The following is a 17,110-nucleotide window of genomic DNA, read 5'->3' on the forward strand; positions in this document are numbered from 1 at the left end:
TAGACAAAGTTCCTCTCCAAAGGAGGAAACAATGCTACTATTTAAACAAAGTTACTTCCTTCCCTTCCACACACAATCCTTTGTTAAGAAGTTCAGTTGCTGTATGTGTGGTCAAGAAGTTCCTCCCTTGTGTTGTTCACCACCCCCTCTTTTTCCTACTCCTTTCCTCCTCCCCCAAGCATAGGTTTTGAACTAACATTCCCAGACTTTGTTTATTTAAGTTTTTCTATACCTCCTTTCAATTTTAATTTATTACTGAAACAGGTTTTAAACACAGTCTTAGCATTGTGTATTAAATATTTTGCTCTTTTCCACTATTGAAGTCCCAGGAATTACTGAATTTCTGCCAGTTTCATTGTTAAGTCATTTTGTCTCAAACAGTTATCCTCCTGAAGTTCAGCCTTAAAGGCCTCTTGCAGCATCTCAGTCCTGACATCGAAGGTCTATGTAGGCAAAATTCAATTTTATTCTATTTAGCTCAGTTTTGTTGATGATCCAAAATTACTACCTGGTCTTACTGACAACTTCAATATACCTGATGTATGAGGAAGTACTTCGCTTCTATTCCCAAGATGCCTGCTATCATTATTAGAGTTGCCCATTTCACATAACTCCTTCCTGTCTTACAGCTGTCACTAGAAAAACTAACTCAACATTATTTCTCACTTCAACAGATTTCATGAAAAATCCAGAGTCCAGTTCCTTGTTTAAGATAAAATTAGTTTTCATAACTGTAAAACGTAAAATGAGCAAGGTAAGTGAGAAGGGATAAAACTCACTATCCAGCAACAGGGTTTTCCTTCTGCCTTAGTACTACAAGAGTAGCTGTATTATAAATACAATTCTTTTGCTATAAGAATACTATTTAAGACTTGTAAACTTCACCTCTGCCATACATACATGTTAGGCAAGGCATTAATTGGATCAGACTACCAGAAAGCCAAGTTCCCTTTATTAATGAGAAATTTAAGCATTATGGAGACAAAAGCATTCTATAAAGTTTTTCCCAAAATGCTGAGGCAGATTAAGGATCTAATTTGTAGGACATTTCTGTCTTTTCACTCAATTTTACAGTTGAGTTGATTGATACTGAAATAAACATACTATTTAGCTCAACACATTACAAAAATACACGTAAGCACTGGGTCTAGGATACCAAAAAAGCTAGTTTTGAGACATGGTCATATCACTGGAGATATGGTTTGGGGAATCTGAAATGTATTGAGACATGAAACTGTAGAGTTCTTACCTATCTGGAGAGGGTCTTTGACTGCCCTCACCCGGAAAAGCTGTTCCCCTCGCTGGAACTCATCTGCACTGCCATTTGCCAAACATGAGTACAACCTGTAAGAGATAAACATAACATATAAGATCATCTGTTTTTGAGAAGCTTCACATTGCATTCACTTTTGCATTTCTAACTTAGCTTTCAACAAATACTTGCTATCTTCATCTTTAAGGTGAAATCTAGCTTTTTTTCTGCCATTTCTCTATTACACTTCAACCATAAAAACCATTAGTCTCTTCCTAACTGGGTTTGCATACAGCCACTGACATTTCTAGTAATTTCAACCTAAAGACTCTGGAATACAAATACATTCACAACCTAAAATCACTTCAGGGTCCAATGTTAGCAAGCAAAAGTAAAATTCCTACTTCTGGATGAGTTACCCACATGATCATCTGAGATTTTTACACCTGTGCTCATCAGAATAATGAGCATGTACAACCAACACCTGGCTTGCTCTAGTCCATCACAGGTGATCTTTATAATTCTTTATGTATCAGCACTTCTGACACCACCTCCCTCACCTGATACCAGAGTGTTAGACACAAGAATCTAAGAATTATCAGGATGATTCTTTCTAAAAGACAGTAATACCATACTTTCCCACAAAATTATGGATGCACATTTACACAGGTAGGCATCCTATAGTTGTTTAAAAAAAAAAAAAAAAAAAAAAAAAGCTTCAGAAAGATACATTGCTAAAAGATCTAATAACGGAGTTTTTTGACTACATGCTCAACCAATTTATGTGGAAACATACGAAATATGATCATCTCCCTGGCTATATTCACTCTTACCACTGATGTACTCAGCAAATTCCTATTCTCCTACTTACACCAATAAAAAGCTTGCACAGCCTGTTGAGATAGCCTTCCCCAATCATTTCTGAGTTCAGTTAAGTTCTAATTCAAGAAACAGATTCAAACTGGACAGAACACTACATAAGACTTATGAAAGGACAAAACTTTACAAACAGGTTTTTGTCAGCAAACTAAAGTGTGCATTTACACTGCTATCATTTACACACAGAACACACACATGTATGTTTTCTTCCTGGGAAACATGCAGAGCAGCTCACCCCACAGTAAAATTCCGTATCATGGCATATCCCACATTAACCCATCCACATTTTACAAAATGCACATATCAACAGCAGGAGCAGTGGTCATACAGGACATTAAATGGACAGTAATTCTCTAGTGAAGAGAATTTTTCCATAAGACAATGAAGCAGAAACAGTATGCATTACCTAATATCTTCCTCATTTTCAGGGAAACTCCAGAAGGCGATCCGAAGCTGCAGTTGCTCAGGCACTGGAGGATAAACTTTCTCCACGACCTCGAATGGAATGTGAAATGCAACCTGCTTTGCAGACAGTTCCACCAATGGGATCACCAGCCCATCTGGCAAGACAAGAAACAAAATGCAATTAACCATTGAAGGAACTGAACTCAAGAGAGGCTAAAGAGATCAGAGCAGGCAGCTCTTCCACTTCCTCTCTTATCTCACCAAAGACCAATTTTGATAATACAGTAAAATGCAGCATAGAAGTTTTCTGAAGAACTGCCTGCCAACTTTATGTTTGTTTTCAGCCCCTACAAGGCATAGGTAGGAACACACTGATGAATATCCAGTCCTTCATCAGGACAGCTGCACTAGCCTATATAGTGGATGTTGGTAACTCTAACTTTGTCTCCTGACAAAGCTAAAACCATTTAGTAAGACTTGTGGTAAGCAAATACTTAACATATTTTACAATATGGCAGCCAACATCCTGTGAACACCACATGATTACACAGAGAAGAATTAGTACAATGTATATGCACAAGAGAGCAATGGATTGTCCGGGAACCTTAGTGTTGACTTTTTGGTTACGTCCAGGATTTTGCAATTTGCAAGGCTTTCATTTAAAACAGAATTTTTGTTTTCACCCCTCTCCTCTACCTTTCTTCTATCTGTCTTTATATTTCAAGTTCTTTACAAAAGCAACTGGGAATTCACATTTGTAGACTGCTGACTACAGTGAACTTCTGAGGATCTTAACCAAGGGCATAAGAGCTTTCTATAAATAAAATTCATCACGTTCTTTCTACCAAATTACTTTTTACATTTTTAAGCACAGATAAATATTTCTTATCATGAGGCTAAGGGAACCCTATGTTTCTGCTTTGCTCTGAGCTACATTACACTCCATAATGAAACACCAGGCTTATGTTCATAGAATCATAGAGTATCCTAAGTTGGAAAGGAGCCACAAGGATCATGGAGTCCACTTCCTGGCTCTACACAGCACTACCCAAAAATCAAACCACGTGTGTGAGAGCAATGTCCAAACTCTGCTTGAATTCTGTCAGGCTCGGTGCCATGACCTGGGGAGCCGACTAGGAAAGGGACCCCCCCAGATGTGTTGCTTGTTAACAGAGAGGGTCTGGTGAAGTGGCGATTGGCGGCCAACTTGTGCACAGTCACCATGCGGTGGTTGAGTTTAAAATCTACCCTGGGGAGCCTGTCCCAGTGCCCGACCACCCTCTGGGTGCAGAACCTTTCCCCAACACCCTGCCTGACCCTCCCCTGTCCCAGCTCCATGCCGTTCCCTCGGGTCCTGTCACTGTCCCGAGATAGCAGAGCTCAGCGCCTGCCCCTCCGCTCCCCTCGTGAGGGAGCTGCAGGCCGCCATGAGGCCTCCCCTCAGCCTGCTCTGCTCGGGGCTGAACAAACCAAGGGCCCTCAGCCGCTCCTCATACGTCTTGCCCTCTAGGTACTAGATGGGTAACCTTATTTTAAAGGAAATGAAGAAACTTGAAGGAAATTTAGTTCATTAAACAGGACTTTTCCCCTCATGAACACGTGTTGGCTGTGACCAATGACCGCATTGTCTTTCAGGCATTTTCTAGTAACTACCAGAATAACTTTCTCCATAACTTTACCAGGAACAGAAGTGATACTGACAGGCCTGTAATCATTAGGGTCTTCTTTCATGCCCTTCTTGTAAACTGGAACAATGTTTGCCAGCTTCCAGTTGACTGGGACCTCTCCAGATTCCCAAGACTCAGTAACATCAGCCAGCTCTCCGAATAAGCTGATATGAGACCTATCGGGCCCCATAGACTTACGTGCACCCACCTAGAGCAGCAAATTCTGCACAAGTTTAGTGTTGCCTGCGAGTTTACTGTTCCCATAGTCATGGTCCTCCAGCTCAGGGCTCTGCCACCTATCACCACAGGTGTTAAACTCAACCACCGCATGGTGACTGTGCACAAGATGGCCGCCAACCGCCCCTTCGCCAGACCCTCTCTGTTAACAAGCAGCACATTTGGGGGGGCCCCTTTCCTAGTCGGCTCCCTCAGTACCTGTACCAAGAAGCTATCACCAAGGTGTTTTAGCAATCTCCTGGGCCTGTTTTTATCATATCTGTGGGATACTCCCAGTTCACATCTGGCCAGTTAAAATCATCCATAAGAACAAGGGTGCTAAATCTAGAGGTATCTCATCTCTTAGTTCCTTTATGATTAATTTATTGGCATCATCCTGGCTGGGTGGCCTACAGAAGACTCCCACAACAACATCCACTTTATTTGCTTGTCCCTTAATCCTTTTCCACAGGCTTTCAACCATGCCATTGCCAGCAGCAAGCCCCTCCATTACACGCGGCGCCAACCCATGCCTCGCCTGCCCTGCCTGTCCCTTCAGAAAAGCCTGTAACCATGCATCCTAACACACCAGTCACAGCACTCTTCTAAGTTTTGCTTATGCCAATAACATCACAGCTCTCCATGCAAGGACCCCACTGCTTTACTGAGATCACCTCCTGTCCCACAGCAGCCTTGGTTCCCTGGCTTCCTGACCCTGTTGCCAAAAGCCTAATTAATAGAGTTTCAGGCATTCAGTGTTACATCTCTTCACCTCCCTAACCAGCTTCTTACCCACCCTTAGAAGCCAGCATGTAAACCAATCAGTCCCTCAGCTTCCCCTCTCCACTGGCCTCCACGCAACATATCCAGGGAGAGCTGCAGCCCTGATGTCGGCAATGTTTTCTCACCCACTGCCCAGAGATGCCCTCCAGTCAGAGCAGCTGCGAACAAGAGAGGAAGGGAGAGGGCTTTGAAAATGCATGCACGCAGCAAAACAGCCAGCATCTCCCCCAGTACTGAACAGACCTGTCAAACAGTAGGATTACATAAATATGGAAAGAACATACAGTTTGCAAATATCCACTTTTGTGATTTTTTGGTTGCAGTGAAATTGGATTCATTAGGCAGCATTCCCTTCTCACAGATAGAGTCTTTTACCTTCACAGCATTATTTCTCCATTGCCTGTGTTTTTTATTCTACATTCTATATGGAGCCTCTATTTTTTTTTTTTAATCCTATCCACAAATGTGAGAGCAGCAGAATGTAAAATGAACAGCGATGGTAAAGTGGATTTTCCTTTTCTTTACAGCAAGGAGATAAAAAAGATCTGGTGGACAAGTCTTCTCATTTCCACTTTTGACAGCCAATGCACGTCAGTAAAAATAATCACTATTTTTAATTAGTACAACACAATCATCTTAAATATCATTGCTGTTACTGCAGCAGTAGTAGATACAACAGAAGGTGCAAACTGAGGCACATTAATCCTTGAAATAACTCTGAGCAATGAAAGGAGAGGTAGTTTTTGTGGGTTTAACCACACTTTTTGTATAGAGGCACTTTATCCAAGTCTTTCATTACACAGTACTAAAAAAGAGGTAACGCCTACGTGACCTCTATCCACAAAGGTATAACAAATGAAAAAAAAAAGACTTCAGTATCAGGTGAAATGTCTGTGCATTTTTTCAAAGAACTGTATGACTACAAGTGGATGGTATTCCTTTTTACAGCTATTTGCTGCGGGTTGTGAAGGTCAGATTAGAAATGCTAAAGTCAGACTGGGTTGACAGAAAAACAGCAAAGCAAAAGCATTCTGCTTATTATTCTATCAGTATGCCTTAAAATACTCATGCCTAAAAATACTTTTCTTTATAGTTGCAATAGACTACTGCATACAATCAGTTACTAGGTCTCAGTAGTGCTAGCAGAGGAATAGTAGTACTAGGAGCACTAGTACGATCACTGCAATTACCCTCCACTCACTTCATTACACAGTATGACTGTTTTCTTTCAATCTAAACTAGCTCAAGAAAAATACTTTGACATTACCCCTCCTGAAAAAATATCTGTATTCCAAGTGGGAAAGAGAGATTGCTACTACACATAAGAAACACGTGCTTTCTGATGTATCAGACAACTTTGTAGCCCCTGATCTAACAATTTTCAGGACCTTTCTGTCAATAGAGCAGTAGTACTCAACCTCATCAGGAGAACCCCACAGTGATTTCTTGCTGCTGCACGCTATGTCCATTCCCTGCCCACAGGGTACCTCACCCCAAAAAGGGAAGTCAAGAGTGAATAACCATCATTAGAGCAATTTATGTACTACATAGTGTACTTACAACTCTCATCTTTTCTCAAGTGCTTTTCAGACACCAGCAGGGAGTAGGCTGGATAAATAGTCCTGACACCAGCAGGACCCTACTTCCAGCTGCCACTTTTCCCCACAGATCCCTGCCTCCCTCTCACAATCACATTATATATTAGCAAAAGGCTCCTTTGGACAAAATAACTTCCCAGGAAACACTGTAGCCAGCGTCCCCTGTTCTTCTGCATCGTCTACCAAGATTTCATACTATGAGAAGAAATTGCAGCTTTATTGAGGAAGATGACTCACTTCAGCAGTGTTGTGTCAGCTCACAAAGTTATATGGCTGCAAAACCCCTTGCCATGGTAGTCTTAAATTGATCACGGATGACAATGACTTCGGGACAAAAAAAATCCACTTTAACTGTATGGAAGTCAGCCCTATTTGAGGAATCTGTTGAATTTACTCTGTAAGAGATTCTGGGGGTGGTACCAGGCATCCCGGCACTAGTAGCACATGACTTTTAGAGCTTTTCTCTTCCTTGTCAAACACTTGTGCTACATTAAGTGAAATGGACAAGTGGGAAAAGAAGACAGAGTATAGGAAATACAACGACTTAAGAGTTGTGTGTGAAAATACAGAATATTAAAGCACTTTGGAATAAGTCATAATGCTGGAGTATAACGATTTATAAACATGGCAGAGAATGGATATGAAATAAAATATTTTAGAGTGCTACGATGGATAGACTCAGTCAAAAACAGTAAGACCAAAACAGATGAGACAATGTAGGCTAAACCAGATGCCAAACACACTTAAGTATTAATCTTTTAGAAACCTAATCAGGAAGAAAAACTCAGATGCTGTCATGGAAATCAACACTGGTGGGAAAAGAAATAAAAAAGAATTGAAACGTAAGCAAGCCCCTTTTCTTCTAATGATGGCCTTGCGTATGACCAAAGAATTAAACAATATGCTTTGGGAGGTGAAGATCATGATTTTCACAGAAGAGTCAATGGACCAGACAACAAGAGACCTCCTCATCTGCTCCAGTGCAAGTCAGCCCATGACTTTAACAGATTTACACAGTGAACTATGGTAACCAGTTCACTTTGCATTGACCTCAGCTTTGTCAGCTGTTCCGTGTCAGTAGTAATCTGCAGAAGACAGCAGTCAACTAACCATCACAATGTTGCTTCAGTGTGCATTCAGACATTCAGAGCACGCAGCTTAGACCTCTTCAGAAAAAGGTGAAAGCAGTAACACCTGTTGGGGAAAAATAATCTGAAAAGCAATAGTCTTATATGTAAGGCCATGAATCTGTCTAAAATGGTTAATTTTCTATAAGGAAAAGAGCCATGGAGAACAAAGGGTAGAAGATAACTGAAAAGTAGAAAATAAATTTTTAATGATACTTTAAGAATAGACGAATTCACAGTAGCTAAGCTGGCACATACTGTGACTACTAAAATTGCTATGTTAAACTGCCCTAAGTTTTGAGGGGGTAGTCCCTAAGGTGAGAGAGACACTTACCTAGCACACGATTAGGCTTCCTGTGAAGTCAGCTGGACAGCCCCAGCTAAGTGCTTAAATTAGACTCTGAATACTTTGAGTCCTAAACAAAACGTTTTCCAAAAGTTTATCTCTAGATACACACATCTACTACTGGCGAATTCACACCTGCTTGTATCAAAAGGTACTATCAGTAAGACAGACAAAAGGTACTCTCAAGTACTGCATAAATACATTTTGGGCAAGAACAAAAAATTAAAGTCTGCTAGCAAAGAAAAGGAGAAAGCATGCATTCAGAATGCAATGATAAAGACAGCAAAGAAGATTGCAAACAGTGTAAAAAACGATACAGTAATGAAATCAAAGATGTAATGGAACATTGACACATTTGAACGATAAATCTATCTGAGGGAGAAGACTATTTTAAACTGTGAAGCACAATAGCAAGAATCTCGGCTTCCTCTTGGGAAGCAGACATGATTGCCCAAGCAGAACAAAGGAAACTCTTCAAGTCTTGGAAACATAAGCAACCCTCATCAGTTCTGACCTACACATTAAATGACTAGCAAAACCCAAAGTCCAGGTCTAGAAAAGAACTTGAGAGATCATCTAATCTGTACATCCTACCTGAGAGGCAGGACCAAACACATCTAAACCATTCTGAATAAATCACGTCCCATCCATCTATTGTCATGTGAAACATGAGAACCATCCCACACTTTTTGCTACTGTTTCATGTGAATTACAGGTTTGATTTTTATCACAGTTTTCTAATAGCTATTATTATTCCTGCAGGCACAATAACAGTAACAGTAAAACCAACAACAAAACACACAACAAACCAAACTAAACCCAGCCCCCAAACAGCTAATACAAGCTATTCACACACACATGCATTTTCACCAGTGGAAGCAAATTCTGTACCAGCAGGACTTACTGACATAGGTGTGCTACATTGCTTAACCTTTCCTAGTATAGGCAAGGCTGCAGGAATTGCAGCCAACACTTTTTCATAAAAACAGATCATGTTCCAACTAAGCTATGTTTTCTTCAGTACAATAATAGAGTTTGCATGACAGACAAGGAGAGGGAGAAGAAACTGCTTGAATAATCAGTAAAATAGGGCCAAAGAGAATACAAAAGAGTTATCAAATGGAACTGAAACAAATCCAACTTGGCCAAGCACGGAATGTTTTGTTATCTAATTACATTATTTCCATTGGGTTACTTTCAGTTGACACATGACCCTAAAAATAAACTATACGTACAAGTGAATAAATACAAATGCAAGTGAACAAATCTCTAAGTATGACATAAGACAGTGCACAGACAAGACTCATTGTCTTTTTACATATACCTTAAAGAAAATGGGGTGGCATTTCTTAGCAGAACAAGTAAACTACATTGTACAACATCTTAGGCTGCATTATCTTTTGACAGATCAGTCCACAGCTTGATTTTATAGTTATCCCTAGCCCACATCTCACATTTCCTCTCACCTCTACCATTGGCCTCAGTCCAAAATGTAACACAGTGAAGCAAAGTAATCCAACTATAGATAGAACAAGGAGATGGGGGAAATGAAGTGAGGCACTTCTGTTATCAAAAGAGAAAATGAGAAGAACAGAAAAACTAACAGAAAAAACAGAGTACAATCTTGACTGGTGAAGAAGGTGTGTGCGGGCCCATAATAAAACTTGTTTTACAAACCTCATTTTTTTTTAAATGGTAAATATTACATTCCTTTTTACAGGGTTTGCCATGTAGAAAGATAAATCTGCCACTGTGGAATGCCACTTAGGCATTTAACTAAAATAAATCAAGCAGAAATGCACACTAGTAAAGTGCCCCTTGACTTAAGGCAGCGACATAGTCTCTCTTATACCCCTTGAAACCAAAAAAAGTGCTGAGAACTCTCAAATACAGGCCAGCAGAGCAAGCCTTGCATTTACCTATAACATACCTAAAACAAAGCTCTTCAAAAATGTTTGGTTTCTTACTGTTTTCTGTACATTTTTTTCCAAAATTCTGCTGTTTGTTTTACTTTAATCTCCATTTTTCCTTTCTAAAAATTTATTCTTGGTGTTGATATCTTTAAGAAGTACATGCGAAGTCAATATATTCCTTTCTGTCTCCAACTTTGCAACAAACATCAAAAAACTCTGCCTTTGTCTTGAACTCTGTAATACTCTAAGGTGAATGCTTTGAATGCACAACTTCCCAAGGTGAATACTGCAGAATGAAACATGACCACTGGAATTAAAAATTTCTCTTCATTTTGAATAAAGATTAGACCCAAAGTATTTAGGCTATTACTTATACTTCTTTCCTTATTATTCTTCCATTTTGCCAGATAATCAACACCCTACAAAAAGCAGGATATATGTTTTTTTTTAAATAATCAAAATTGACCTCTGAACTGAGGATAAAACACACGGTACATTGCAAATGCCTGAAAACAGGGTATATTCTCTTCCTTCAAAAGCATTTCTCATCCAAAGCTCCTTCCACAAGGCCCAGTTACTTTAGTTCTCTTTCCAAAGAAAAGGCATTCAGGTAGGAGCAGAACAATCTCAACGAGTAACAAACACACCACCACCACCACTCAGTTTTCTGTCACATTAACATTGTGCCCAAGCAGATCCCAACCCTATAAAGTCATCAGAAAGGGAAGATCAGAAGTGTTGAACTAATGTACTTGCAGCCCACGGAAGCAGTAAGGATGCATTTCTGTCAGCTTGCTGGTTTGTGGCTTTCAAGCACACACTTGTGAGACACGAAGCCAATACCTGTCCTGTACAACGTCCCAAACTTCAGGTCACACTATTAGAAAATACAGCACATCCATAATACGGTAGTACAGCACACATACAAATGGTGGAATATTAAGAGCATCCTGGAATAGTCTTGGGATAATGATCTTTGGCGTAAATTACCTAAGCACAGTTAAATGGAAGCTTCATGACACAGTCACAAATGTAGCAGCTATGTTTCCAAAGGCATAAAGGAAGAGTTCTTCTCCATCAGAGCTGAAGAGGTATTGCAGCCACTCTACTCTTTGCCAGAAAGACTTTGTGAAATATGAAATATTTGCCCACAACTACCAAGCTCCAAAAAAAGACACTAAATATTTACAACACGATGCAACCAAAACAGCTAATAGTTTTAAACATATAGAAGAGAGAGAGGTAACAAACAAGCATTTGAAACAATAGCATTATTCACCTTTAAAAACCTATGCCAAAATGTGCCCAAGCTGGGGGAGGGAGGATTTAAGATAAAAGAGTTTAAACTAAATTGAACCGCTTGAGAAAATTTCATTATAAAGGCTCAGAGGCAAACTGCTGGAGCAGCTATAAAGCTGTAATATGTAGTAAAAGAAAGATTAGCTAGACCTGTGCTTAGAATAGGCTATCTAATATAGCACATTAGATAAAAAAGAAAAATCTCACTCAAGATGCCCTCTTTCAGGCTCATATGGTGATTCTTACAATTAGGATGTCATTTCCCTCAAAAAATCACCACACTTTGCATTGTAATGACCTTTTGGAACCAGACAGCTGGTGTCTGGGCAGTTCACAGTGGACACACACACACACACATCAAGGATTGTTCCAGCACAGTTGGAGCAAATTGGTGTTCTCAGTAGACATGCCAAAGACTGAACAAGCACAAAGAGTGTAACTTCTTGCCCCAAACAGCAGAGAAGAAACACAAACTGGCAAGCCGAAGGGTGATGAAACTGTGCTGTATAGTCACCCCACAGATGGGGCAATTCAGACCCCAAGACTGAACCAAGACCCTGCAATGCCAGACCTGGACAACTGAATGGACACAAGAAGCTCCCCCACACACACCTCCCCACCCTAATCCAGGTCTAGCTTGACTACCTACGGCACAACGCAACCTGAGAAGCTGAAGATTCAGCATAATACTCGAATACTGTCCCCCCGCTGTCTTCAACTGGCATTCCCCCGTTTCAGATTAACAATTCCATGCCATCTTATGCAAAGGGGAAAAGCCAACATTGTTGCTTGTTGAAACCAAGCAAACCACAGTATTGCTAAAAAGTAGGGGGTTCTTTTACTTACAGATTAAGAAACAAACGTGAAAATGCATGGTCCTGGCTCCTAAGCCAGTCAAGCAGTGTCAATCTTCAGAAAATAAGCAACTCCTTTACACTAGAACAGCTTTTATACCAAGTCAAGATAAAGTTTCAGCAATTTGTTTCTCAGATACTGCTTCAAACCAATTCTTCCGCACAACACCTCAGCATTAACAAGGCAGCTGCAATAACGGAGAGCAGCAGACTCTGGAAGAAACTCTTCAGTGGAATTCATCCATGCAAGTTGTTCAGATGCTGAGACAGAACAAGAAGGTTAGATGAAAAAATAGGTTTAAGTGATGGAGAAGGTATGCTACGAACACTGCTGCTGATCACTAATCAAGCTTGCTCAGAAAAGATGACTGAAAGGAGCATTTTGATTTGAGGGCCCCTTTTGTTTTGTTTCATTTTGAAAATGTTTTTGTACTTGTTAAAATGTCAACATACTCAGAACAGGCAGGCAAGTGCAGCTAACATTTTAAAACCTTAATGGGATCAGTGTTAATAAGACTTTCTTATACCTCTCATTTCCCCCACCTAGAGTTATACAGCTCTGTCTGGTTTTCATAACCATTTTTTAGCAGTGAAATTACACTGAGAATAATGTGGTAGGATAGCAAATGAGGAGATATATAACACCATGCTGAAAGCAAAAAGGAGAATTTGGGTGAACCTACATCAGGCTGAAGCCACAGAATGACATTTTAATGTACTAAATATTTGAGAAGTGGAATGAGTAACAGAACTTTTTCATTAGGGTATACTACATAACAATCAAGAGATTCATAGCCAAAAGCTTTTAAAAATACAAATAAACCCCAGATGGGCAGATTATGGTCAACAACTGGAAACCTCACATTTAACTGACAAACTGCAGCAACCATTACTATACTAATTCCATTGCAACCACAGTAACATTTTAAGAATAGCTATTTATTATTTTATCCAAAGCACAGGCTAATTTTACCACAAGAGGGTGTCCAATTCATCCTTAAAGTCTCTATTATCAGCAACAAAAGCCATAGCACAAAGTCAAATCTCAGCTCAATTTGGTTTCTGAAAATTGCTTAATACTGTGTCACAAACAGCTCATATAGGTAGCAAATATGCTACAAATGTAAAAAATACCTGATTGCTCAAACTACCTTTTTGTTCCTGTATTCACACCTCATTTCAAAATCAAGTAAGTATATACATGTAGTTTGGCTAAATGTATAGACATATCCTGACGCCATGATTTCTGTCTCTATGATTAGGAAGCAAGAAAGTATTTTTTCTTTAATGCAGATCTTAAAATACACCTAAACACCAAATATTAACACTTTTGTTTGTTTTGCACATTCTAATAGATTTGCAAAATACAATACTCAATTACACTCTGGATTTCTGGTGAATAAGTGTTTTGTTAATATAATAATTTGTTTTGTTTTCAAGTGTCAGTAAGTTTAAACCTGCTAAGTCCTGCAGGTCTCCTTCTGGTCATCTGAATTATTAAAAAAAAAAAAAAAAAAAAAAAAAACTGACAAACTTACTTTACAATCATTTTTTATACTCACTCTGTATGCATACAGAGCTAAATAAATAAATAAAACAGCTGACTTAACTTTGCTGTCAGAGAAGTAACATCACCACTACCCTAAGACCAAATATAGAGACTGCAATCCAAAAAAAAAATTGTTAAAGAAGCCAAGAACCTAACTAGGTAGGGATCCTACATGCTCAACTCCTACTCATATTTGGAATCCTACATATTCTCCTACTTATATTCAATTCCTACTGGTGGCTGTTTCAATATTGGAGTGAGTTAAGTATTTTATCTTGAGGTTATTGTTTTTAAAGTTACATCTTGGAAATCGTAAAGTGTTCAAGTATTAGGCCAGCTCCTCAAAACACTTCCACAAGATTTCACAAAGCACAAAAAAAGCCAATGAGTCTTTATACTCCTATCCCATACCTGATAAGAGAACTAAACCTTAGAAGATGCATGATGTTTGTGTAAGGCCCAAGAGTCTGAACCTATTTCATGTCTAAATCAGTAGGAGTATACCAAAAATCCCACAGCCACGTCTCAGCTTCCCCTATAGAATTCTTCATTTCTCCCTGCTCTAAACAACCATCAGCCACCATCCACTGCCATATAAAATGCTTGTGACTTACCTTCAGAGCATTCTTCTGAGATGCTCTAGTTACCAGTACCCCTGCTTTTAATGCTAAAACAATGCTGAGAAGAACAAGCAACCACAGATGAATGCAGCACCTACTTAGAATTGAACAGAACAATATAGTTCCGTTGGAAGGGACATAAAAACATCGAGTCCAACTGCCTGACCACTTCAAGGCTAACCAGAAGTTAAAGCAATTTATTGAGGGTATTATCTACATGCCTTTTGAACATTGACAGGCATGGGGCATCAGCCACCGGTGTTTAACCATCCTCAAATTTCTGTTGAATTTCTTAAGAAAGAAAATGGCTTTTTCTTCCTGCACTCTTTTCAAATTAGCCTTCTCCCTTGAGAATCAGAGCCCTTACCTATGTGTCACACAGATGAGAGGAGAACTGGAGAGACATGGACAGCAGGTTTAACAGCCTCTGCCAGATCAGCTCAAATCATGTTGTCAAACATCCCAAGCACAAGTTTGTTTGAAACTTCCACAAAATGATTCAGAAACATTATCTTATCCCACAAAACATAGTGTCTACCATAATCCTACTGCAACAACAATCAGAGCAGTGACTGCTACTCTTATCACAACTTAATTAGAAGAAATTACAATTTAACCAAGTCATGTAGTACCAGCATTACCAGGGAAGATCTGGGGCAGTCTAAGGACTGCTGAACAGACCTAAACCAGAAGAAAAAGGCTGATGCTTTCTGCTACAGGACTTTTTAGAAAATGATGCAAGAAGCAGCTCCTCACAAGAAGAAGCTACAATGTGCATGAAGATGGAGACAAGCTTCTCAATACACTGTTTTGGAGCAGCTTGTTCATTTCTACCCCTCCCAACTTCATCTGTAGCTTCCTATGTCAGGAAGAATACTTTCAGAGACAAAATACCTGAAGGAATTCTGTCTTCAGGGCACTATGACATATTAATAAGAAAAATAATCACTTCTGTTCTGTTACTCCTTTTTTCACCACTAGTGACCGTGACTAAAGAATTCAGTATGTCCAAGTAACCTTTAAACGTCCTCTTGCACTTTCTAGGCTGAAGAAGAGCCACACATATGAAAACTTTTTCTACACTCCAAGGGTCAGCTGGCTGAAGAGCATTTACTTTCCTTCCTTACTAACTTGTCCTCATGTCCTTAAAGCATCAGTTACACACTATTCATATATTGGAAACCAGACCTCTAGAAAGAACACTTGATTCAATCATCAGAACCTCTGGACAAGGCAAAGGTGGAAAGCTACACATTATATTTAATAACCAAAGAGATGTTTGATAGAGAAAGGGAGGGAGATAAAGGTGAAACCAAAATCCATGACTTCTAAACTCCAGGACAGAAAAACCTGAACTTTCCTCCACCACTAAACTTGAACTCCTCAGATTCTAGTCACTTCAGTTCTGCCTCACAGTTCACATACAATTTTGTTGCAAAAACATACAAAGTACCTAGAGAAAGCATCTGCTCTCAGCATATGTCAGAATCTCTCCAAACTCTCTCAAAACCAGATCAGAACGGAAAGCTGTATTTTCCACTTAATTCTATTGCTTCACCTGTGCAATGACTGAAAATCTTGTGCACAGAGCTGCGCTGATGAAATTGGAGTATCTGATGTTATGCTGATGCCTTCTGCGAGATGAGATCTATTTGTCTCTCCATAAGCTCTGAATCTCAAGAACAAAATGTCAGCAAGCTCTTTTCTCAACTCTCACCCACTCTAACATGATTGAGGTCCAAAAACTGTAATACCAGCATTAGGCAGGCAATGCAGCATTCACAACCTGACAACCTCCTCTGGAAATGCAGACAAGTAAATTCTTAATCCAATCACCCATCACCCTTCTGTTTCCCTCCCTGAAGAAAACAAAAAAAAAAAAAAAAAAGAACTCATTTCAAAAAAAGAGCAGCCTGGGCAAGCAACTGACATCTGTTAGAAAACCTAAAATGAACAGCAGATTTTTGTAAAGAAAGACAGACAGTGCTACAAAACACTGTATTCATGCCAGTGCTGGCCAAGGTTTCACAACAAATTGGGCAGCTCGCATTCAGAATAACTCCGCAGCTGATGAAGCAGATCAGCTGCAGGCTGAGGCATTTTCCCGGCGCTGTTCCCCCTCGCGCTCCATGCAGAAGCACACTGCATAACCTGCATTGTGCATTCAGAGCACAGAGATCAAACGCCTTCTGTTTCCTGAAAGGAAGGCTCAGTGCCACCACTTATTTCCACTTCTGCCCCGCACAAAGTATTTTATAATCTCAGAATTCAAAATTAACCGCTGCGGCCGACAACAAACAAGCAAGTTACAAAGACCACCAGGGAGCAGCTATTATGCTGAACACAGACAGTGGAAGACAAACACAAGTCAAAAACCCAGACTGCAGCCCAGCTGAGCATCTGTACCCAGAAGTATCGATAGGTTTTCTAACACTGCGAGGATGTCACACAAAACACCATGCAGCATACAGCATTTAATGTGTTGCTCTCTACCATTAGCATCCATCCTGAAGTATTACATGCAAAATTAATCTCTAGCCAGCTTTCTCCTATGCCTAAATCCCAGAGCGGTATCGCTTGGCCTCCAAACAAATGCACTGGC

At 39.8% G+C, this 17,110-nt stretch overlaps 1 protein-coding gene across 19 annotated transcripts in view; it reads right to left on the reverse strand.

Annotated features, from left to right (window-relative positions):
* The window catches only part of ZSWIM8 (zinc finger SWIM-type containing 8), a 73,972-nt gene that overhangs the window by 43,191 nt on the left and 13,671 nt on the right, over positions 1-17,110 (reverse strand). For all 19 annotated transcript variants that reach the window (XM_084525763.1, XM_084525762.1, XM_084525758.1 and 16 more), the window contains exons 2-3: positions 2,538-2,691; positions 1,250-1,344 (exon numbers count right to left, since the gene is read on the reverse strand). In XM_084525763.1, coding sequence (XP_084381889.1) covers positions 1,250-1,344; positions 2,538-2,691 — 249 coding nt within the window. The remainder of the gene's footprint in view (positions 1-1,249; positions 1,345-2,537; positions 2,692-17,110) is intronic.

This window comes from Aythya ferina (genome assembly GCF_964211825.1).
Source record: "Aythya ferina genome assembly, chromosome: 7".
In the NCBI taxonomy this organism is placed as follows: domain Eukaryota; kingdom Metazoa; phylum Chordata; class Aves; order Anseriformes; family Anatidae; genus Aythya; species Aythya ferina.